Raw genomic sequence first — 25,416 nt, 5'->3', positions numbered from 1 at the left:
AGGAGAGAGGAAAGGAGAAATAACTCTGTTTAGTTTCTCTCAGTTTATTTAGAATAAACTCTCTACATTAGTTACACTGATTTTACTCTCTGATTCTACTCCCTTATAGAAATTGTTAAGGTTTGCATTACCAGTTAAGTGTTAATAGTTTTGCTTCTGCCCCAAATATCCCAATGATCATTTATATTTTTAAAATAAATAGTAAAACTACTATTTTTGGTTAGTTGACCTTCACTATGAGAAGCAAGCCATTTTTGCACGGAAAATATACATGGGAAACAAAATCAATGGGATCACTAAGTGAACGTAATGTCATTCGAAAATTGAATGACCCTAATCTATTAATATTATCAATCTGCAGTGGCCTAGCATATAAATCTCCTCCATTGGGACATGATAAGAGGGATATGTTTGATTGTTGTTGTTTGTCAGTTGTATGATTGGTTTGTTTTAAATAGTTACATTTAAATAGTTACATTAAAATATTTCTTCATGTGTATCTACTTTGGACGGAGAATATAATTACCTTTAACTAGGCTAGCAAAATCAAGCAGAATGCTCTTTGTTCTCATCTTTGAGCCTAGCTACAATCTACCCTAGTTTAGTGTAAAACTAGGGTTTTAAATTATTTTGAGGTTCCATCAAGTTTTAGTGTTAAAGACAATGCTATAATTGTAATTGTAGTTTGCTTATGGTTTTTATCTATATCCAAGAGTCCTAATTAAAACTTTGTGAGTGTGCTCGTTTTAAGACACTAGCTAGTGACATAGTGGTTATGGGTTGACCTACTAAGCCCAAAATCAGTAGTTCAAAACCAGCAGCCAATCCAAGGAAGAACAATGCGGCTTTCTACTCTAGTAAAGAGATAGAATCTCAGAGACTCACAGGTGCAGTTCTACCCTGTCCCATAGGGGCACTACAAGTCAGACATGGCCCAATCATAGTGAATTAATGGTATCTGAGTATATAGTTCACTGTTAAAATTATATAATCTTTGGAAATATTCCTTCATTTTTTTATTCATCCATCATTACTTCTAAGCATTCATTAACCAATTACATTGTGTAATGCTCTTATTAAACCTAGGGTTGCAGTAGTAAATAACACAAACTTTTATCCTCAAGAAGCTTGTAGTATAGTTGGAGATTTTAACATGAAAACATATATATATGTTAAGAAAAAATATATACAAGATACATTCAAAGAATTACGAGAGTACAAGAAGGAAATTGGGTCTTTTCTGGGGGCCTCAGGGGAGCTTTAAACAATGTCTTCTAGACAAAGAGGAAAATATGTACAAACCCATAATAGTGTCATCTTATTTTAGCAGTTGTTTAAAATGAATTAATATCTTTAGTATTTACTTTCATGTTTTTAGTCAACTGAGACAAACTATATGGAAGAACAAGGAGAATTTGCTTTATACCTGAACATTTTCTCTAACACTTATGATGTCTTTTTTAAGATAGCCTTATTAAAATGTATAGTATATAGATATAGATCTATATATGAAGCTAACCCTTTGATTATTGTTTTCTCAGACTTTAAAAAATAATTGCGAAATAATAATTATATTCTGCTTCTGCACATGATAAAGTAAAAGGACTGGATGTAACTTACACGGCAAGGTTCACGATATCTTTCATGAAGATAAAAACTATTCGTCATACAAGGAAGCAGAAAAACTATGATTCATAACCAGGGTAAAAATAATATAATGCAGAGGAGACAAAACATGACGTGCACGCTATGTGTGAAAGCAAACAAAGATACTAAATATATTATAAAAATTCTACAACTCTGTTCAAGAAAGTCAAAGAAGACATAAATATGATGAAGATAGACATAAAAATTTTAAAGTCTAAATAGAACTTTTATCGATAGAAAGGATAGTGTCCAGAAAGAGACATCTGTGGGAAGAGATAATGGTGAATCTCCATATCAGCATCTGAAACCAGGCCAGGCAAGACTGTGGAATTCACCGTCAAAACCTGAAGAAAATGGAAACAAGTCTATGTGAGTCAAAATATGATCTTGAGTCTATTTTTGAAGAATATCTGAATTTTGAAGAATAGCTCAAGAACACATTTGCTGCATTGAACACTAATGATCTGTGGAAGGACATCAAGAGCATCATTCATAAAGAAAACGTAGATTGTCTGGTGTGGGAAAGGAACTGACCTACCACACCACACCCAGAAGGAAGCTGAAGCAAAGGAAGGAGGAAGAACGGAGTGGAGCTCACCTGGTCCCACCAAGCTCAGAGGACGATAGCCTGACTTGGAGGGCCCATTGTACAGAGAGGACCATATAGCTGGCCCCACAGCGAGATGTGACATCCTGCACTGACCCATGGCCCTACATGGGACAACACTTGAGACACAGTGAGGAATGTGCGTCTGAGCTGACCCCACCACACTGAGGCAAACCCTGGGGGCGTGCAATGGAGCAGTGGGGGAAGCAGAGCAAGGAGATCCCGAGGGAGTATAAAGGATGGACTTTGAAGCCAGGACGTGGCACCCCACCAAACTCATCCGGAAAACACTCCTAAAGGCCAACAAACAGACCTCGAACTACTAACAAATTTTTTTTGCTGTCTTTGTTTTTTTCTTTTTTGTTTTTTTCTTTTACATTTTGCATGTCAGTGACTTTTTTGTCTGTCAGCGTGTCGGTGTTGCTACTGTCAATGCCATGTTCTTATGTGCCACTTGGGTGCTATCAAAGCCATCTTCATTTGTATGCACATATTACTATATCAGCAGGTCCACCTAGATAAGAGAGGCTGGACAAACAATGTGAGAAGAAAATAACAGGACCAACAGTCCCAGAGGGACATGAGAGTGTGGGAGGTAGGGGAAGGGAGGAGGTGTTGGCCAACACAGGGACAAGGGAAAAATGAGTGTTTCAAAACCAGTGGAGGGAGGAGATGGGAGGACTGGTAAGGAGTGACCAAGGGCAAGGTAACTGAGAGGAATTACTGAAACCAGAATGAAGGCTGAACATGGTAGTGGGACAGGGGGAAAGCGTAAGGAAATAGAGGAAAGGAATAGGAAGCAAAGGGCATACAGAGAAGCCTAAATACAAACATGTACATATGTAAATATATTTATGATTATGGGGGAAATAGACCTATGTGCATATATTTATAGGTTCAGTAGTAGGGTAGCAGGTGGACATTGGGCCTCCTCACGCACACTCCCTCAATACAATAGCACCTGGCTCAGCTAAACAGTCATTCCATGATACCCACCTTCCTCACATAAATGCTAAAGATGAATGTGTGCATAAGTAAGTGTGGTGAAGAAGGCTGATGGTGCCCGGCTTTTGAGAGATATTGCATCTGGGGACTTAAAGGCTTGACAGTAAACAAGCGGCCATCTAGCCCAGAAGCAACAAAGCCCACATGGAACCAGTACAACAACATGTGTGATCATGAAGGGCTGAGGGGACAAGGTTTCAAACAACAAAGGCGGGGGTTGGGGGAAAAAATCACATCACCGTGAATGAGAGAAGTGCATGATGGGTACATCCCTTGCAGAGGGGGAGTTGGGAGGAGATGGGTCACTCAGGGTTCAGTGTAGCAACAATGAAACTCAAACCTTCCTCTAGTTCTTGAACGCTTCCTCCCCCCCAATTATCATGATCCCAATTCTGCCTTGCGGACCTGGTTAGACCAGAGGATGCACAGCGGTGCAGTAGAGATCTGGAAACACAAGGAATCTGAGACGGATGAACCCCTCAGGACCTGCAGTGAGAGTGGTGACACCGGGAGGGAAAGACCGATTTCGGGATCTACGTGTAACCTCCTCTCTGGGAGATGGGCAATGGGAAGGTGGGTGAGAGGAGACCCCGGGCAGTGTTAAGATATGATAAAATAATAATTTATAAACTATTAAGGGTTCATGGGGAGGGGAGAGGGAGGAGGTAGAGGGGGAAAAAAAGGAAAATGAGCTGATTCCAGGAACCCAAGTGGAAGGCGAATTTTGAGAATGACGAGGGCAACCAATGTATAAGGGTACTCTACTCAATAGATGTATGTATGGATTGTGATAAGAGTTGTATGAGCCCCAATAAAATGATTTATTTAAAATAAAACTATGGGAAAGAAAGAGAAAAACTCAAAGTTACTGTCAGAGACTGAAATGTTCTCATAACTGAAAGAAAATCAAGAAAAAGTCAAACCTGTATATCGAAAGATATTATGAGCAAAATATTAAGTAATACAGGAAGCATCCAAAGAAAATGGAAAGAATATGTAGAGGGACTGTACCAAAGGACTTAGTCACCATCTCACTATCTTAGGAGGTAACATATGAGCAAGAGCCAATAAAATGGAAGGAAGGAATTCAAGCTGCACCAAAAGCATTAGCCAAAATCAAGGATCTAGGGATTGATGGAATATCAATCGAAATGCTTGAACAAGCTGATGAAGCATCCAGCCAGAAAATTAGGAAGACAGCTACTTCACTAACCGACTGGAAGAGATCCACTTTTGTCCCTATTCCAAAGAAAAATGACAACAGAATGCTCAAATTATGGAACCATATCACTGATATCACATGAAAGTAAAACGTTACCGTAAATCATCCAACAATGGTTATAGTAGTCCATTGACAGGAGCTGACAGAGGTTCAAGCTGGATTCAGAAGCGGATGTGGAACAAGGGATATCATTGCTGCTGCCAGATGGCTCTTGACTCAAAAAGAGAATACCAGAAAGCTATTTACTTGTGTTTCATTAGCTATACCAAAGCATGTGACTGTGTAGATCATAGTAAACTATGGATAACCTTGAGACGAATGGGAATTCCAGAACACTTCATTGTGCTCATGTGAACTTGTACATGGACCAACAGGCAATTGTGCAAACAGAATAATGGAAAAACTACATGGTTTAAAATCAGGAAAAGTATGTCAGGGTTGTATCCTCTCACTATATTTATTCAATCTACATGCTGAGCAAATCATCAGAGAAGCTGGTTTATATGAAGAAGAACGTGTCATCAGGATTAGAAGGCCAATTAACAGCTTACTTGCTTGCTGAAAGTGAGAACGTGAAGATGTGCTGATGAAGGATTGCAGCCTTCAGCATGGATGAAAGTCAATGTAAGGAAGACCAAAATCCTCACAACTGGACCAACGGGTAACATGATAAATCGACAGAAGGTTGAAATTGTCAAGGATTTCATCTTGGTTGGATACAAAATTAATGCTCATGGAAGTAGCAGTCAGAGATCAGAAGGTGAGGTGCGCCAATAAACATGCTGTACAAAAACTCTTCAGAGTGTAAAAGAACAAGGATGTCACTCTGAAGACTAAATTGCCCCCGACCTTAGCCATGGTATGTTCAGTTGCTTCATATGCATGTGAAAGTTGGACATTGAATAAACAAGACTGAAGAGAACCAGATGCATTTGAACTGTGGTGCTGGAGAAGAATATTGAAAGCCCCATAGACTGCCAAAAGGACAAACTGATCTGACTTCATGAAGTATGGCCAGAGTGCTCCTTAGAAGTGAAGATGATCATACTTCATCTTACATACTGTGTTAGTCTGGGATGACTAGAGAAACTGATTCATAGACACTCATATGTGTATAAGAGTAATTAATTGTACATTAAGAAAACACCCCAGCCCAGTCCAGATCAAGTTCATAAGTCTGATATTAGCCCATATGTCTAATACCAATCTATAAAATACCTGCCACATCTTCGGTGAAACATATACAACGGTGCTGAATGCAGGAAGATCACAGGCGAGTGGGTGGGAAGTCTTGTGGATTCAGTGGCAGTGGAAGCATCTCAGTGGTGACAGGGGTCTCCATGTGGCTCTCTAGCTCAAGGCACTAGTGTTGCTGTATGTGTCTTGTCAGCTACAATGTCTCCCAGGGAGTGAGCATGTGTCCTGCCTCCAGCGAGCTATTTATCTCCTTAGTGTCTCCAAATGAGCTCATCAAGCTGGGACCTGATTGACAAGCTAAACTCCACTCTTTCACTCTTAATTCTCAAATTGACAACAGATTATGTAACTACCACACATACTTTGGACTTATTTTCAGGAGAGACCAGTCCCTGGAGAAGACCATCAGGTTTGGTAAAGTATAGAGGGGCAGCAAAGGACAGGAAGGCCCTCAGGAGACGGATTGACACAGTGGCTCAAGCACAGGGACAGCTGTGCGGGTGACGCATGTGTGGGCAGTATTTTATTATGTTGTGCAAAAGATCTCTATGGGTCAGAACAGTATGGATGTCACTTAATAACAACAAAAATAAGACAGTACTTCACAGATAAAATTAGCATCCAGTTAGTTATGGAATCAGTCATATAAAAGTAACAATAGACCCTCCCCAACATGAAGCACAGAGACAAGAATACAGAAAAAGATTTTCAAATTTGATGAAAATTATAAAAGCAAGATCCTAGGTCCTCAAGAATTACCAAGCAGAGTAAATATAAAGGAGCACACAAAACAACATAATCAGCATGCTGACTACCAATAACAAAGGGCAAAGCTTAAACACAGAGGATCAAAGAATGGCAGTAGGATTCTCAACAGGAAGGGTTCAAATTAAAAGACAATGGAGACGGAGAGGGTGTAGTCCTGGAGAGAGGGGAAGCAACAGCTATCCCTCTTGACCTCCATATTCCTGGGGTATGTCTAAATGGCTTAAGCAAGTCAATGTTAAAGATCCACACAATTTTGGGTGTTAAACCAACATTTGAATTTGGTGTTAAACCAAAACTCAGAATTATACTATTTTTTTTAAGTCTGTTCTTAGTCTGAAAGCGGTGTTGAAATCTGTCCACCAGAAATGCCACTGCTGGTACTGAAAATAATGGTATTACAGTATCCAGCATCCCAGAAACACGCAGACCACCTCAGTATGACAAACATGTTCATTAGGAAAATACAAAGTTAAACCACACCAAGATGCATCTGCACACAAACTGAAGCAAATAGACCAGCAACAATCCAAACAACTTGAAACAAGCAGACGAGGAAAATTAAAAAAGTGCCATGGAGTGAACGTTGACTTTGGCAGCCTCGTGTGTTTCAGAAAACACTGCACTCCCTAAGGTCTTCAAGGTGTGCTCTTTTGGAAGCAGATCGCCAGGCTCTTCTTGCAAGCCCCTTGCGCGTGAGCCAAGCACTTCGTTATTTGTGCCACCCAGGAATTCCCAGTGGTTGTCAAATCGAGACTGGCATTCCCAAGTTTAGCTTGTAGAATTGGTAAGTGTTAACGGCTCTTTGAACAGATTTAGGCAGGTTCTTTTAAGCGTATAAACATACACTAACCATAATACCCAGCATACAAGATACTAAGTGGTTGTCTAAGAGAAATGAAAACATGCTCACCTAAAGACAGCGAGTCACGTGCCCATTGCAGCTTTACACGTCATGGCCTCAAGCTGCAAACCACCCGGCTGCGCCTCACTAGGTGAAGAGCCCACTGCTGTGAAACTGAGCGGGACACATAGGAGCCTTATAAGTAATACGCGCAGAGGTAGCTTGTGGTACGCCCATAGAAGAGAGCACTATTCCACACTAAAATAATGAGTTTTAAAAGAGTGGTGCATGGAGCACCCTGGAGTAGTGTGCAACATTAAAACTGCCCATACTCCAAAGATTGCCTACTGTGTGATTCTCATTATATGAAAATCTAGACAAGGCAAAACTCTCCTGACAGAAAAAAAGTGATTTCTAGGGGCAGGAGGTGGGAGTAATGAATTGACTACAGAGGGCACAGGAGAGTTTTCTGTAGTATGACTTTGTGGGGTTTACCCATTTGTCCAAACTCCTCTGATATCCTAGAGATATCTGCCCACATGCAGAATTACATATGTACAAAAGTATTTGTTGGAGCAATAATAACTAATATACCTTTACTTATAGCTTTTAAAGTGACTGGGTCTCTTCAAAAGGAATGTGAATTCGTAACCAATGATTACAATGGAAAGTGCTTATTGTGTGGTACTTAAGATCAATCGGTAGAAAATCACATCATAGAGGGGGGATTGCTGAATGTGTACCACATTGTTACTCCAGACTTTGATGAGAACATTCAGAATAGGTTGATTATAAGCACTCTGACCTCATTACCTGGGCTAAACATTTCTCATTAGCATTCTAAGGAAGAAAACGACAGAGAAGAGGGAGGAAAGAGAAAAAAGAAAAGAAAAAGATGGAGCAGTCATAGTGGCTCGCATATTCTTGCTACTATGCTAGTCTGTCCTGAATAGCTTTAGTAATGTTTTAAAATCCCTTAGGACCTATTCCTATTTATTATCCTGGAGACGGAAACAAAGTAAAACTCCCAAGATGCAGGAGTGGATATCCCTTGAAGACAGGGCTGTCTAAATCTCTAGGGCTCTGACACTCGCTGCACCTGTGGCAGACACACTGGCATGACTTTGCAGAGACACGCCCTACAGAACTTGGAATTGATCCTTTCCACAAAATGCACTGTTCCGAACAGTTTATAACCACGGTCAGGAACAGTGAGGGTTCTGAAACTAATATTCAAATGACAAGAAAAAGCTCTTCTTACACAAAGTACTAGGCAGATTTACATATAATGGAGAGTGGTAACCATGGAAATTTGCCATATGGGCAAAGGGTAACTTACAATTCAGCTCACACAGTCCTTAAATACAGTACATACTTGTGACGATGTTGACAGCACTCTGCCCCAACTGCTCGCAGGTCGTTTCTTCAGAGTTATTGCTACGTGCCTTTAACACAGGAGTTATTGCTACATGCCTTTGACACAGGAGTTAGTTATTGCTACGTGCCTTTAACACAGGAGTTAGTTATTGCTACATTCCTTTAACACAGGAGTCATTGCTACATGCCTTTAACACAGAGCAAACAGGCTTAGGGGTTCTAAAAGATGGACGATGGATACGTATCATCATTAATCTCCATCACTGCTGTTTCTCCTGTGATTCTCCAATAATTGATTGTGACTCAACAAGTAGGTTTATTTCATTTTCTATTTAGAAATTTAAAAAACATCACTAAAGTGACTGCCATCAACCTAATGTCAACACATAGCCATGCTTTGGACAGAGTGGAACTGCCTCATGAGTTTCCAAAACTGTAACTGCTTACAGGAGTAGAAAGCCTTTGGTTTTTTCCCCCTCGGAGTGGCTGGTGGTTTTGAACTGCTGACTCTTTGGATAGTAGCCCAATGTGTAATTTAGAAATAAAAGGGGGCTTCACAAAGTTCCAGGGGGGAAAACAGAATGAAAAAGATAATGAAGATTCCAAAGCCTTTCTTCCATCCATGTTATTAAGGACAACTGCACTTTGAGGAGGCAGCTAGGAGTACATTATCTATTCCTTCTTTTTTGTCTGTGTGAGTCTGGAAGCTCTGTTCCAACAAATACATGAGCGATGCTGCTCTTGTTTGAAAGATGGGTAGCATAGTTTCCTGTATGACAACAATATACAAGCCATCACAGGACAACAAGTTGATAAATGGATAGTTGACAAAGGATACAGATTTTACAAAGTTAGTTTTTAAAGTCATTAAACAAACCATCATTCATGTGTCCATGGTGGACAGGGTTCAGTGGAGGGTCCAGACTAAGCTATACTAGGAAGAAAGAGGTGGACCTTTTTCTGTAAAATTGACAGTCTTATGACTCATTGGAAGAGTCTCTGATATCATAATACAATGCCAGAGATGAACCCCTCAGTTTGGAAGGCACTCAAAACTTGACATCGATTGACATGGAATTTTGAACAGTGGGTTCAAACTGGAAAGATCGTGAGGATGCTGCAGACTGGCAGTGTTTCATTCTGTTGGCTAGAGGGTCACTGTGAGTCAGTACCAACTGGATGGCACCTAAAATCAACAACAAATTAACTCACAATAGCAACAAACAAGACCTTTTTGATCATTCCTAAATGAGCACACAGCCAAGAACATGCAAATAACCATAGGAACAGAGCTGGCTTCTCGATTCCTAGAGATCATACTGTAGCTTTCCACAGTCCCCTGTGCACTCGCCAGTCCCCAGATTCACCAGTTACACTAGCTAGATAGCCTTTGTGGTATTACCAATGTTGTCAGTCAATTGTAAAGTTAGACAAATATGGTGGTCATTGTATCTGACACATGCCATTGGAGGAAACACTGTCTGCACAGAGAAAGCTCCTAATCAAATAAAAATCAAATAAAGACAAGCTTCATGAAGTGGGGTATTCCAGAAAATCCCTAAACGAGTGCAATGATGACAAATATAGGGAATTGGGTGTTGAAGGAGTTTTGTGTTAGTCTGGGTAGACTCGAGAAACAAATCCACAGAAACTCATATGTACATAAGAGAGAGTTTTATATAAAGGGTAAATGTACATTAAGAAAGCATTCCAACTCAGTGCTGTCCAAGCCCATAAATCCAACATTAATCCATACGCCTGACACCAATATACAAAGTCCTCAATCTCACAAAACACATGCAATGACACTGAATACAGGAGGAAAGCCAAAGCAGTGAGCTTGTAAGCATCTCATCATTTGCAGGGGTCTCCACACAGCTGCTCAAGCACCAGGGCTGCATCAGAGTAGGTCCCTTGCCAGCTGAAGCAGGGAACTGGCTAAGGCAGCTGCATCCTGGTCTGACCATCAGAAAGCAAGAGCCCCAAGAACTAGAAAGGTGAGGCTCACCGAGCCATTTATCTCTCCCCTCTTCAGTTAACCCCATGTATGTTTCATGGCCAGGTTGGCACCATAAACCTTAACTATCTCGAGTTCCATTTGTGATCTTTTCACTTCCATAGTTCCTGTATTTGCTTTATACCACTGTGATTTAGGGCACTGGTTTTCAAAGCTTCTGAAAAGCTTGGGGAAAGGTAAAGGAGAATAAGGTTAGTTAAAATGTCACTGAACTTGTTCTTACTGAGAGACAACTGCTGTTCTTGACTAAATGCTCTTTGTTTTGTTGTAAGCCTTTTTGTTTGTTTTTAAATTTTCAGAGTTCTCAAAAATTGATTTTGTCAGGAGTTTCACTGTTCTTTTGGGAGGAAAGGATTGGGGTGGCTCTTAATCAGTTATTTGGGATGAAGTGACAAAATGTCCTGCAGTGTCCAAATGATGAGCAAAGCCATATGAACTTGACTGTCCCCACACATTAAAAAGGCAGAAAGTGGGTACCCACTGGAGAGGGGATAGAGTTCTATTCCAAGATGCCATTTAAAAATCTGGATGCTTTGAGCCATTTTCAGATGAAGAAAAACATGGTGGCCTCCTCATATTTTTTTCATAATTCAATGTATGCTTGCAATAAACCTTGCAATGATTAAGAATAAGATCCTGTTATCTGCAACTAGAATATTTTAAGAGTCTCCACATTCCCGACTCTGCTCCTCTATAGCTTTTTCGATTTAGTAAAGCTATATAACCTTTATAATACAATGATAGTAACAATAATTTTAGAGTTTTTTTTAAATCCAAATAAACCAGTAAAGGGAAAGCACTTGACATAATTTTGACACATATTAAATACTCAAAAATGTTAGCCTCTATTTTTATCAGGAAGAATATTGCTCAGCACCACTAAAAGTTCCACTTCATGTTCACCTAAGTATATTTTGTGTGTATTTTGAATAGTACCATTATAGTTATCATTACTTATAAAAAACTGTGAACAAATGTTACATATCATTTTGTCAAATCTATCAAAGACACGTAACCTAGTATTTAAAATAGACGATGATATCTTGCTCTTTAAAGTGGGTTAAAATTCTTACTAGCGGTATTTATCTTTTGAAGCATATCACAAATATGGTTCTTTAAGAATCACATTCAAATTAGAGAATAAACCAACATTCTCTTGCTCATAATACACTGTTTCTTGTGCTCCCGCAGGCACCGTGGTGGTACAGCAGTTGATGTCGATGATGATTAGCAAACATGACTGTCTGTTCCCCAAAGACACAGAACCGCACAGCAAGAACCAAGATGGAGGGAGTAACAACAACAACGAGATTCAGAAGAAAGCCAACGCGGGGCAGCAGCAGAACAAGGAGAACAACAACACCAAGGACAGCCCTGGCCGGCAATGCTCGTGGGACAAGTCCGAGTCTCCGCAGAGAGGCGGTGTGGACAATGGGTCCCCCCCAGCCCTGTCAGGCAGCAAAACCAACAGCCCTCGGAACAGCGTCCACAAGTTGGATGTCTCCAGAAGCCCCCCCCTCACGGTCAAAAAGAACCCCGCCTTCAATAAGGGCAGTGGGATCGTCACAAATGGGTCCTTCAGCAGCAGTAACGCAGAAGGCCCTGAGAAAACGCAAACGACGCCCAATGGGAGCTTGCAGGCCAGAAGGGCCTCTTCCCTGAAGAGTTCTGGCACAAAGATGGGCACGCACAGTGTGCAGAATGGAACCGTGCGCATGAACGTCTTGCACACCGACACGCTGGGGACCCCCATGAACGGTCGCAGCCCGAGCTGGCTGCACAACGGCTTCGTGACACTGCGGGAGAGCAAGCAGAAAGAGCCGGCGGCGGAGGCGGGCCAGCACAACCGGCTCTCCACGTACGACAACGTCCATCAGCAGTTCTCCGTGGTGAACCTCGACGACAAGCAGAGCGTGGACAGTGCCACTTGGTCCACGTCGTCTTGCGAAATCTCCCTCCCTGAGAACTCCAATTCCTGTCGCTCCTCCACCACCACCTGTCCAGAGCCAGACTTTTACGGTGGCAACTTTGAGGACCCCGTGCTGGACGGCCCCCCGCAGGACGACCTTGCCCACCCAGGAGACTATGAAAGCAAGAGCGACCGGCGGAGTGTGGGAGGTCGAAGTAGTCGTGCCACCAGCAGCAGTGACAATAGCGAGACATTTGTCGCTAATAAGACCAGCAACCACAGTGCGCTGCACAGTTTAGTTTCCAGCCTGAAACAGGAAATGACCAAACAGAAGATGGAGTACGAGTCCCGGATAAAAAGGTGAGGACAGGGGGCCGCTTGTTACTGCTCCGTGTGTGGCCCACGAGCCCACGTGCCATGGACAACGCGGTCTCCGAAGCTCGAGAGACCCACGTTCGACGCCCAGCTTGCCTCTCTGTGGGCTGTGTGGGACTATAGGAAATTCCCGTCCTGTGAGCCTTGGGTTGGACGTGTAAACCTTCAGACACTAGTAAGGAGCCAGTAGTGTCCTGGTAACGAGTTGGGCTGGGATCCATATGATCGGCAATTCGAATCCACCAACCAGCTTTAAGAAGAGGGATGGATTTTCTATCTCCGTAAACAGTCTGGGAAACTCGAGGGGTAGTTCTACCCAGCTCTACAGGGCCTCGATGGCCCGATGACAGGGAGTAATCTTTACTTCCAACCCCTTTACAAAGTTTCATTAGCTTTGCGTCGCTCCCGGAGAAGGTGTGCCTCCGTGGTATACGGGGTTCTCTTCAAATAAGCACATTTGGACTAGAGGACAGGAAGAGTAGGCGCCGTGGGCAGATGCATAGAGAATGAGGCGAGTGTCCACTTTCAAGGGTAAGGGGAGGACGACACTGGGATACGGAGGAAAGGGGCGTGGCAGTCAGCGTGTCTGTTTTTATTGTTGCCATCATTGGCTGCTTAGGGGTGCCTGCTAGCTGCCTTGCTCCCCTCTGCCTCTGAGGAGGTACTAGACCACCCCTTTGCCCTGCAGGGACGTGCGCTCAGGTTCTGCCAGGGAGTACGTGCGTGGGGCATCGGTGCAGAGGGAGAATGCAGCCGGACGGCACAAAGCGTGGGTGAGGTAGAGAGTGAGGCCGACTGACGGAGGCCATGCTTTGGTTGTTCTTAGAAAGGAAGATGTGCAGAGCGCTAAGGCAGAGCGAGTGTGATGCCTTGAGATGAGGTGGAAACAAGCAGGACAGTCAGAGAAGAGCTCAGAGAAGTGAGCCACCGGGATCAGGAGACTGAGCTGTCATTCTAAGCCCGGCTTTTACTGAGAAATGGGAATCTCTGAGGGTTGCTGCTGCTGCTGCTTTAAATAAGCATTTTTTCTTATTGTTTAATTTTACTTAAAACAAAACTGGTGAATTAGGTGAAGGCTTATGGACAGACCATGACATTGGCATTCAACAACTCACCACCATCTCCGAAGGTTTTGATAACATGGATGAGGTGACGTGCAAGCACATGGATGAGGGAGCCCCTACCCTAAGTCAGAAGGGCCTTAGTGACCCGGCACTTCTATAACAAAAACCCACCAAGTTGATGGCTTTCAAGAGTAAAAATGTATTGTTTGGAAGGCTGGAAGTCCTGCAGGTTTCCTTGTTTGTCCTGGGGGAAGGTACTTCCTGTCTCTTCTGGTTTCTGGGAGCCTCAGTGGTCTCTCTCCATTCTCTGGCTGGCAGATATCTTCACATGGTGCCTTCCCCCATTTTTGTTGTTGTTTTTGGTTTGTTTTCTCTGCTTCTATATCTGTTCTCCCATTTTATAAGACAGCACTCAAGAGACTAGGAATAGGTCCCCATTAATTTAACTGTTAACAACAAACAAAACATATAACATGTGTTCTTAATCAAGGCCATGTGCTCAAGGCCATGTGCTCAAGCACATGGATAAGATGCTAACTTCAGCCTATTTTAGGGAAGCACAATTTAATGCATACCAGAGAGCAGGGAATATGATTTCTGGGGAAGCGGTTGTGATAAAACCTAGTTAATCATGGTATCCAGGAACAGGAATGGGAATACTGATCCTAGACGGGTAGCGGGAAAGTGGGGAAAGGAAGGGAGGAAAGAGCAAGTGATTGCAGTGATCAACACACACACACACACACACACACACACACACACACACACACACACCCCACCCCACCCTCCAGGGTGACAAACAACAGAAACCATGGGGGAAGACGATGGTCGGAGTACGATATGAAAGTAATAATAATTTATAATTTCTCAAGGAGTCACAAGGTGGTATGGGGGAAGAAGAACCAATACCAAGAGCTCAATAGAAAGTAGATGTCTAGAAAAGAATGATGTCAAAATATATCAAATGTGCTACATATAATTGATGTATGGATTGTTAAAAGAGCCCCAATAAAATGATCTTTTAATACAATTTGGAAAAAAACTTAGTTTATTGTAATTACAACTTCCTATATGATAGCCAAGGTAGACATTTGCTTAGTAATTTTCTCAGAGAAGCAAGCTGGGCAAAATGAGGGCTACAAGCTTAGTATCCTCTATTCACTGTGGTCCCAGGTGCCAGATGCTCCATTGACCCGAGGCAGGAAAGTAGACAATGGAACCCACCCACTGGCATCAAGTCCCTTCTGAGTCCTTCTCACTAAAGTAAGCTGCTCTGTTGCTGTTAGTGGCCACCGAGTTGGTTCTGGCTCATGGCCACCGCTCTACAACAGAGCACAATACTGCCCGGTCCTACACCACACTCTTGTGTTGGAGCCCAGTGTTGCAGCCACTGTGTCCATCCAGTTTATTGAGCAGTGGTTCTCAACCTGTGGGTCAGGACCCCTTTGGGGGTCGAATGACCCTTTCACAAGGGTTGCCCGATTCATAACAGAAGCAAAATTCCAGTTATGAAGTAGCAATGAAAATAATTTTATGGTTGGGAGGTCACCACAACATGAGGAGCTCTATTAAAGGGTCACAGCATTAGGAAGGTTGAGAACCACTGCAGTGTCCCATGCATCTTAAATTGTAATAATGTTTTTGCTTGACTATGTTTTGAAAGATGTATCTTTTTCAGTCTTCAACTTTCCAACTTTCTTATTTTAGCTGAGCACTTAAGTATTTATCAATCACAGCGTCAGCGTTCCTTTGTCTATGCCCTTCCCAATTCTCCTATCCTTTTTTTTCTTCCTTCAAAGATCTTCCCATTCTTTCCACCATGCCTGACTGCTTCCATTATGTGAGTTTGAGAGTTTATAGAAACCGTCTATTTTTTTCTTTTTATGTGACATTCTAAGGAACCCTAGTGAGAGGGTATCTTGTGCACTGGGTGGCTAACCCCAACAAACAAAACCAATTCGAACCCACTAGCCACTGGGTAATTCTTTGACCGGTTCTCGGTCACTGTGAGTCAATGGCAGTGGGTGACATGACTTTCTGTGGGATTTTTCTCAGACCTGTTTTCCAGTTCACTCATCCTCTCTGTTGATTCGACCACTCAGGGAGGCCAGTGAGTAAGGTTTTTCTAGTCACTCTTTCATAAAGATGATTGTTGTTCTAATCTCTCCACGGAATTGCTTTTAGCTTCATAACTCTTTTGCTGAAGGCTTTATCTTGTTAATATGCAAAAATTAAGCCTAGTCCCCAGTTGTTGGGACTTCTGTTGACGACCAATATTCTTTGTATGATTCCCAAGGTTTTTTTTTGCCCTTGGCTCTGATACCTGGATATATTTTTAAATATCTTATAACCTTGAACTATGCTTTTTTATATAAATCATTTTATTATGGCTCATAAAACTCTTATCACAATCCATACATACATCAATTGAGTAAAGCCCCCTTATACATTCGTTGCCCTCATCATTCTCAAAATTCGCCTTCCACTTAGGTTCCTGGAATCAGCTCATTTTCCTTTTTTTCCCTCCCACTCCCTCTCTGCTCCCCCCCCTCCCTCATGAACCTTTAATAACTTATAAATTATTACTCTATCCTATCTTACACTGCCAGGCGTCTCCCCTCACCCACTTTTCTGTTGCCCATCCCCCAGAGAGGAGGTTTACATATAGATCCCCAAGTTCGGTTCTCCCTTTCTACACCCCCTTCCCTCCTGGTGTCGCCACTCTCACTTCTGCTCCTGAGGGGTTCATCTGTCCTAGGTTCCCTGTGTTTCCAGATCCCTACTGCACTGCTATGCATCCTCTGGTCTAACCAGGTCCACAAGGTAGAATTGGGATCATGATAATTGGGGAGGGGGGAGCATTCAAGGACTAGAGGAAGGTTTTGAGTTTCATTGTTGCTGCACTGAACCCTGATTGACTCATCTCCTCCCCACTACCTCTCTGCAAGGGATGTTCAGCTGTCTACAGATGGGCATTGGGTCCCGATCACATACTCTCCTCATTCACGATATGATTCCCCCCCCTTTGTTGTTTGAAACCTGGTCCCTCGGCCCTTCATGATCACACATGTTGGTGTGGGGCTTCCGTGTGAGCTTTGTTGCTTCTGGGCTAGATGGCCACTTGTTTACTTTCAAGCCTTTAAGTCCCCAGACGCTACATCTTTTTGATAGCCGGGCACCATCAGCTTTCTTCACCATGTTTGCTTATGCACAACACACATGTCGCGAAGGTGGGTATCATGGAATGACCGTTTAACTGAGCAAGGTGCTATTGTATTGAGGGAGTGTGCGTGAGGAGGCCCAATGTCCACCTGCTACCCTACTACTAAAATTATAAATATATGCACATAGGTCTATTTCCCCCATAATCATAAATATATTTACATATGTACATGTCTGTATTTAGGCTTCTATGTATGCCCGTTGCCTCCTACTCCTTTCTTCTATTTCCTCACACTTTCCTCCCGTCCCACTACCATGTTCAGCCTTCATTCTGGTTCTAGTAATTCCTCTCAGTTACCTTGTCCTTGGTCATTCCCTACCAGTCTTCCCATCCCCTCTCCCGACTGGTTTTGAACCACTTGTTTTTCCCTTCTGGCACCTCATGAGCTATGCTTTAAAAATTATTTTTCTTGAATACTTTTCTAATAGTTCTATGTTTGCATTGGAAGGATTTTTCTGCATTCAATTAAGTCAGTAAGTTCCTGGAAATTTCATGCAAATGCTTGATGCATATAAATTTACCAATGCATTATTTCATGAAATTTCTTCTTTTAATTTAAGGTTAAGTTTTCTCTGGAATTACTTATTTTTAAGTTATAAAACAATAACTTTAGGAAGAAAAGACAATATATAATAGAATAGTTCTGCCTGGCAGTCAGCACAGCCAGTTTCTTGATTTTTAAAATGCATACAATCATGTATTTAACCTTAAATTGCGAAGGATTACATATGAAATACTAGTGAATAATATAGGGGTTATTTTGTCAATCCTAGCTACTTGTAGAATGTGGAGAAATGCATTTTAAGTATTTTTGTCATTTGGATGAAATAAACACACAGGCTCATTGTTTGAAATAATAACAAAGTAAGGTCTTAATTTTCATCAAAATTATAAAGTTGCTAAAAACTATACAAGTACTAACCTTTCCACCTTCAGTAGTCTGATAAACTCAAAGATGTCACAGAGGATTTACTGTAACTTATAATAAACTCCAAAACCAAACTCATGCTACTGAGTCAATTCCAAATCATAGCCACTGACAGGACAAAGCAGAACTGCCCGTGTGTTTCCAAGACTGTAACGCTTTACAGCAGCAGTTCTCAACCTGTGGGTCACGACCCCTTTTGGGGGTCAAACGACCCTTTCACAGGAATTGCCTGATTGATAACAGTAGCAAAATTCCAGTTATGAAGTAGCAACAAAATAACTTTATGATTGGGGGTCACCACCACATGAGGAACAGTATGAAAGGGTCACGACATTAGCAAGGTTGAGAACCACTGCCTTACAGAAATAGAAACCCTCGTCTTTCTTCCAAGTAGTAGCAGGTGGTTTCAAACTGCAGACCTCATGGTTAGCAACCCAATGTGTTACCACAGGAGACATACAAAGTCAATTTTACCAAAATGCATCTATCTAGTAAACAAATACTTTCTAATCAGCAAGTACTTTTATACAGTTTCATATAATTTAGATCTAACATCTGTAGAAATCACAGTCGCTGTGTTCTAAGGAAGTTGCCACAAGTTACACTTTTCAAAAGAATACAGCTATCAATTTTAGAGATCTCAAATATGTATTTATTAAGATATATCAGTATCTTGGAAGGAAGGTCAAATTGAGGATAACATTATTTGGGTGACCTCCGTTATTAATTTCAGGTTGATTACTAATTTAACAAATGTAATCAATCTCCACCTCTCTTGACACTGTAAGGGCTGCTTTTAACATGACAGAAAAAAAAACAATTTGGAAAATATAGTCTTAGCAGTGAGCTCAACCTAGCAATGCCAGTTTTGCTACCAGTAGTACTCATTTGGTAGAAAATGAGTGGGGGGAAAGAGGGTTGGGGGGACTAGTACCATTGTTCTCCTGCTTCTTCCAACTTCTTCACATTTTGTTCCTTTTATTGAGTAGAATCAAGTTGACATGTATTGTCTCCAGGAAGCCTTCTGGAGTGAGCCACAGCCAGCTCTTGCCATTTGTGAGCTGCATAACATGGGCCTCTCTGCCTTCTCTGTGCTGACTCATTTGTTCCATGTTAAATTGTTCTGAGGGGATACAGGAGAAGGGGAGGTGGGAGAAAGGGGGTGGCAGAAACCAACCCAAGGATAAGGAAACAACAAGTGAACTAAAATCAATGGAGAGAAGGGCCTAGGATGCCCAGTGGGACTTAATCAAGTGCAATGTAGCAACGAGGAATTACTAAACCCGAATGATGGCCAAACATGATGGTGGGACAAGAGAGAAATAAAAGGAAATAGAGGAAAGAACCAGGAGGCAAAGGATGTTTGTAGAGGTCTAAATACAGACATGTATATATGAAAATTTATTTTTATATAATGAGAGGGACATTGATCTATGTACTCATATCTATATGTTAAGAATTAAGGTTGGAGATGGACATTAAGGCTCAACTGAAGTACTCCCTTGACACAAGAATACTTTTTTTCTAATAATCCAGCATTCTGTGATGCTCACCTTACCAATATGATCGCTGAAGACAAAATGAGTACATAAGCAAATGTGGTGAAGAAAGCTGATGGTGCCTGACTATGAAAAGATAAAGTATCTGGGGTCTTAAAGGCTTGAATATAAACAAGGACCATCTAGCTCAGAAGCAAAAAAGCCCACATGGAAGAAGCACACCAGGCTGTGTGATCATGAGGTGTCAGTGGGATCAGGTATCAGGCATCTAAGACCCAGAACAAAATCATACCCAATGTGCATGGAGGGGAGGTGGGGCATCGAGTGGAGACCAAATGCCCATCTGTAGACAAATGGACATCCTCTCACAGAGGGGTCACAAAGAAGAGATGAGCTGGTCAGGGTGCAGTATACCCCTGATGAAACACACAATTTTCCTTTAGTTCTCTGGTGCTTCCTTCCCCCGACAATCATGACCTAAATTCTACCTTACAAATCAGATTAGACCAGAACATACACACTGCTAAAGATAAGAGCCCACAACACAGGGAATCCAGGATACACAAAACCCCTCAGGGCCAACAATGAGAGTAGAGATCCTTGGAGGATTAGAGGAGGGTAGAGGGAGAAAGGGGGAATTGACCACAAGGATCAACCTAGAACCCCCTCCCAGGGGGATGAACAAGGAAACGTGAGTGAGGGGAGATGAAGAACAATGTAAGATATGAAAATAATAATCTATAACTTATCAAGGGTTCAAGAGGGAGGGCAGGCAGGGGAGGAAAGGGGAAGAAATGGGGAGCTGATATCAGGAACTCAAGTGGGAAGAGAATGCTTTGAAAATGATGATGGCAACATATGTACAAATGTGCTTGGCACAATAGATAAACGTATGGATTCTGATAAGAGATGCAAGAGCCCCCAGTAAAGCATTTAATAATAATAAAATGCCAGCCGGGCACGTGGTCCAGCTTCCAGGCAATGCCTTGGGACTTGGTTGCTACACTTACAGTAAATCACCCAAGCACGTATTTTTGAAAATACAACCAAAGAACACCTTTTCAACAACCGGGCCTTGCTTGGGGCTGAAGGACCTGATCCAAAGGTTCCTAAGCATTGCAGAGTTGGAGATTACTAATATATTTCGATCCCTCTTACATTTCAAATGTTTAACATCACTTTATTTCTTCTCCCCTCACTCCACCCTTTGCAGCTTAGAGCAGCGAAACTTGACTTTGGAGACAGAAATGATGAGCCTACACGATGAACTGGATCAAGAAAGGAAAAAATTCACGATGATTGAAATAAAAATGCGAAATGCTGAGCGAGCAAAAGAAGATGCCGAGAAAAGAAACGACATGCTGCAGAAAGAAATGGAGCAGTTTTTTTCCACGTTTGGGGAGCTGACAGTGGAACCCAGGAGAACCGAGAGAGGAAACACCATCTGGATTCAGTGAGCCTGGTCTGTCCTGCTCGCTTCGATGGCGCTGGAAAGGACTTTGGGGACTCTGGCGGGGTCATAGACGGGAACAGGTGGCTGGTCACCTGACTGTACAGTGCTCTAACTGGTGAAGGAGTATTATTTACAGCCGTTAGCCATCCATATTTTCAATGTGTACCAAAGTCATACCATGCCCCATAATGCTACTGTCAAGTGTTACAACTGGATATGTGTATATAGAGTAGTTTTTAAAAAGTGAACTGAAAGCGAGAAGCATATTCAAAAATTATTTTATGGCAAGTCTTGTATTTAAACTGTTGGGTCAAATAAGTTGCTGCAATTTAGCTTGCTTCCAAGCTTCACCTCTTGCACTTAACATGAGCTATTTTTGGCATTGTGTTATCATCCGCTTATTTTATAGATCAATATTTTTATTTCTCTCTTTGCTGAGGAAATGAAGATAATCAGAAATATAAATATATATGAATATATATGAGTTATTAAAAGCAAAAGAATACTTTGGCTGTGCTGTTTTTACCAATAGACATTGGCCATGACCAAAATGGGATGTGTACATAATTTTATAAAGTATGACCGAATCTCCAGGGGCCATTAAGCTGTTCTTTCAGCTCCCCCCTTGGCACTGCTCAGCTTTACTCTGTGAGATGATTCTCTACAGGAAATAGGGCTGTGTCCAACACCTGCCCCACCATCTGCTCACCCAGAGATTAGCATCTCCAATACAGACTACGAATGCAGACTTAAACCACTCAGTCCTGCTCGCCTGAATCTCTGTCACTTCTAGGCGGTTATGGAAGGGACTTTCTGGGGACTTGGAAGCTGGTAAGCACTGCTAGAGGAACCAGGCCCCAGTGAGCACGTGCCGTCACCCTGGCTTCCCTTCACCAGGAATCTGGTAGGCTAGCAGTGAGATGACGTTACTGGGTTGATCAGTTCCTCAGCTGGAGTGTGGGCGTCAAGTGGCACATGCCTCCCACACAGGTTATTGATTTCCACCCGGGACTCCTCTCTGCATTTCACCTGGCAAAGGCAGTTCTCAGCAAGAGGGAGAAGTAGAGGAAGCACTGAGTTTGGAAGCAGTAAACCCATTATAACTGTGTTCCTCATTTTGACACAATTGTCCTTGTTGAAAACACCAATGCTTAGTACTCTAACACCTTGGCTGCATGACAGTCCAATGGGATCATCAGTAATGGGAATTTTCTGGAAAATCCAAGGCTTGCTAGGGCGAGAGTTTAGCAACAGCCATTCAATAAAACAGTGCCACGAAAGAGCCACTCTTTGCGATCTTCCTCACACTAGGGCCCAAGAGTCACAAAGGGCATCTTCAGAAGTCGAGACTATTTGAGTTGGTGGGACTGTGGAGCTTGAAGGTGGTGTGCTGGTATGTACTGTTTCAAAGGGGAAATTGGTGTTTCTAGCATTCATCTTTGACAGGTTCTGTTTATATCCTCCTGCTGAGCAAGCTCCTGTGGCCTTTCAATATCAACATTAATCTATATGGCAAAGACGTTTTTAGTTTGATTTTCTCTAATTTCTTAATGAGAATTCTCACCTTGGTACCCTATAAAAACCAAATCAAATTCATAGCCATCAATTCAATTCTGACTGATGCCATCCCATTCTGACAGAATAATTGCCTTATGGGGTTCCCAAGGCGGTAATCTTTCTGGAAATCGACTGTGACCTCTTTCTTCAGGAACGCGGCTACTGCTTTTTAACCTGTGGCCCAGGGAGAGATGCGCTATGGTCCTAACGAACTGCCAGAGCTTTCTGATGTACACAACCAGGAACCTAGAAAATATGTGTGGGGACGGGTTTTAAGGGTGTGGGAGAATGGTGCGAGAAACATTAAGATCGCATCAGTCTGAATTTGTATTATGGGTCCATTAAACACAGATTATTCATTCAATTTCAGCTAGAAAGGTTAGGAGAGGATTTAATACTTGGTTGGTTCACAGAAGCAGGGATTGTGAAATGGTCTACATTAAGTCAAGTTGAAGTATGAAACCTACCTTGATATACTAGAAAAGAAAAAGGCATAAAGAAGCTTAGGGAAATCGATATGTTAGAGTGGATTTATCAGGATAGACCTATACATTCACATAGAGGATATGCTGTATACCACAACCAGACCCAAATCCAAACTCACTTCCATCAAGCCAATGCCAATTCATAGTTCCCTGGTAGGAGAGGGTAGCACAGTCCCTGGGAGTTTCTGAGATTTTTAACCATTTACAGGAGTTATAGTTAAATCCACATCTTTCTTACTCAGTATCTGGTGGTTTCAAGTTGCTGACCTTGCAGCTAACAGACCAATGCCTGACCATTACAGCACTGGGTCCCCTTTATCGAAACAGTGAGGAACAAGTTGGCGAAGGGAGCCCATGCATCTTTGAAGACCGCTGTGATTGCTATTCTAAGAAAGTCATATTTGACCGTGGGAACTGTCCCGGTGGAATTAAGACTCTTAATTATAATGGGGCTGATGGGGTCCTGTATTGACAGAGGCTACACGGCAGCATTTAATTGACAAAAGCAAAGTGGGCTATGGTAACGGACAGCAAAGTAGTCATTGGAGTAGTCTGATAAATGGCTATACGGTCCTGGCTACTCAGTCAGGCAGGTGTCTCTAAGAGTGACATAGTTGAGAAACCAGGGAGAGATATACTAGATCTGTACAAATAGAAAAAAGTCTAGGTCTGGTGACCAACAGACTTACCAGAATTACTCCAATTCTTTGCTTATAGAACCCTCCCTTCCTCGCCCCACCAACCCCCTGAAGGGGAGGCGGGTGTCTTTGAGGAAAGACGTCGAAGCCCCACAAAAGGTTGATACTGTTAGTCTTCCTCCCAGATCTCCCCAAAGGACTCAGTGGCCTTTCTACAAGAGTGACTGTGCACTGGGGAAGAGGAAATAATCAGACTTTTCTGGGATTTCTGGACCCCTGGTTCTGAATCGATATGGATTCCAGGAGATCCAAAAATAGTTTGAAGAGCCAGCAGTCAGATCAGAGGCATATCAATCAAGTTACTAATGGACGCCAAGCTCAGGCATGTCTCACACTGGGTCCTGTGGGTCTGACGCACCTTGAGTCATTTCCCCAGGGTAGAATGCAAAATTGACATAGACATGGCAATGGACAGAATCCCATATTGAATCTTTGACCTGTGGATTAGGGGCTATTATAGTAAGAAAAGCTAAGTGGAAAGCCATTAGTATTGCTTCTGCCGAGGAAAATAGCAAACAAAAAGCAGTGTCACTTTCCTACAGGGATCACAGATTAGTGATTTCAGAGATTAGGGATCGCAGAGGTTAGACTTGAAGGATGCAGAGGGGTTGAAGGCTGGGGGTGGGGAGGGCTTGGGAATCCCACTACATCCCCATGGAACTCCCCATGTATTTGGCCTACAAAAATCAGATGGACCATTGAGCATAACAATGGTTTATGAACTTAATCTGGTGGAGACTCTGTTTGCAGCTGCTTTTCCAGAGGCGACATCATTGTGTGAGCAAATGAACACTTCCCTTGGTAACTGGTATGCCGCCTCCTATGACTCCGATGGATGCCCTTTTCTCAATTCTGGACTGAAAGGATCTCCAGAAGTGGTTTGCCTTCAGCTGGAAAGGGCAATGACCCACTTTCACCTTCTTACTTCAGATAGATGTGTCTCCTGTCTACAGAGCCCTTGATTGCCTTTCCCTCCTATGGAGGCTCTACTGCTCTGTCACAGTGATGACATGCTGATTGGACCCAGGATTAAAGAAATATCAACAACTGTCGTTGGTAAACTTATTAGTAAAATGTCTGTGCGCTTAGAGTGGGAGATTACTCTGACAAAAATTTAGACCCTTTCAACCTCAATGAGATTTCCTGGGATCCAGTGGTGTGGGGCATGGTGAAACAATCCTATGGAAATGGGGGTTATGTTATTGCATCTGGTCCCTCCTACAACTGAAAAGGAGACACAATACTTTTGGATTTGGGAGGCAACATGTTCCTTGTTTGAGCATGCTATTCCTGGCTATTGATCATGATTCAAAACATGAGAAGGCTCGGCAGCGGCTTCAAGCTGCTCTGCCACTTGGGCCCGATGTTCAGATGGTACTTGAAGTGTCAGCAGCAGATAGCTATGGGAAACTTTGGCAGGCTCTGATTGGTGAATTACAGACCTTCCATCCTCTTTTGAGAACGTTTTTGGTTTCTTTCCAAGCCTCTGCAGAGAATGAATTCTCCCCATGGCCACAATGTCATCTTGACACCTGAGCCGCTCA

At 42.5% G+C, this 25,416-nt stretch overlaps 1 protein-coding gene across 5 annotated transcripts in view; it reads left to right on the top strand.

The window, feature by feature from the left end:
* ARHGAP24 (Rho GTPase activating protein 24) overlaps positions 1–24,905 on the top strand; it is a 597,253-nt gene extending 572,348 nt beyond the window's left edge. For 2 of the 5 annotated variants that reach the window (XM_075544073.1, XM_075544078.1), the window contains 2 exons: positions 11,873–12,950; positions 20,893–24,904. In XM_075544073.1, coding sequence (XP_075400188.1) covers positions 11,873–12,950; positions 20,893–21,136 — 1,322 coding nt within the window. In that variant the 3' untranslated portion in view covers positions 21,137–24,904. Of the gene's footprint in view, positions 1–11,872; positions 12,951–20,892 lie in introns of all 5 variants that reach the window. The other 3 variants (XM_075544076.1, XM_075544077.1, XM_075544075.1) reach the window with 3 other exon arrangements.
* The last annotated feature ends 511 nt before the right edge of the window (positions 24,906–25,416 follow it).

Source organism: Tenrec ecaudatus, chromosome 3, assembly GCF_050624435.1.
Source record: "Tenrec ecaudatus isolate mTenEca1 chromosome 3, mTenEca1.hap1, whole genome shotgun sequence".
NCBI classification, from domain to species: domain Eukaryota; kingdom Metazoa; phylum Chordata; class Mammalia; order Afrosoricida; family Tenrecidae; genus Tenrec; species Tenrec ecaudatus.
The sequence above is the reverse complement of the archived record's forward strand: the minus strand, read 5'-3'. Positions and strand labels throughout refer to the sequence as shown.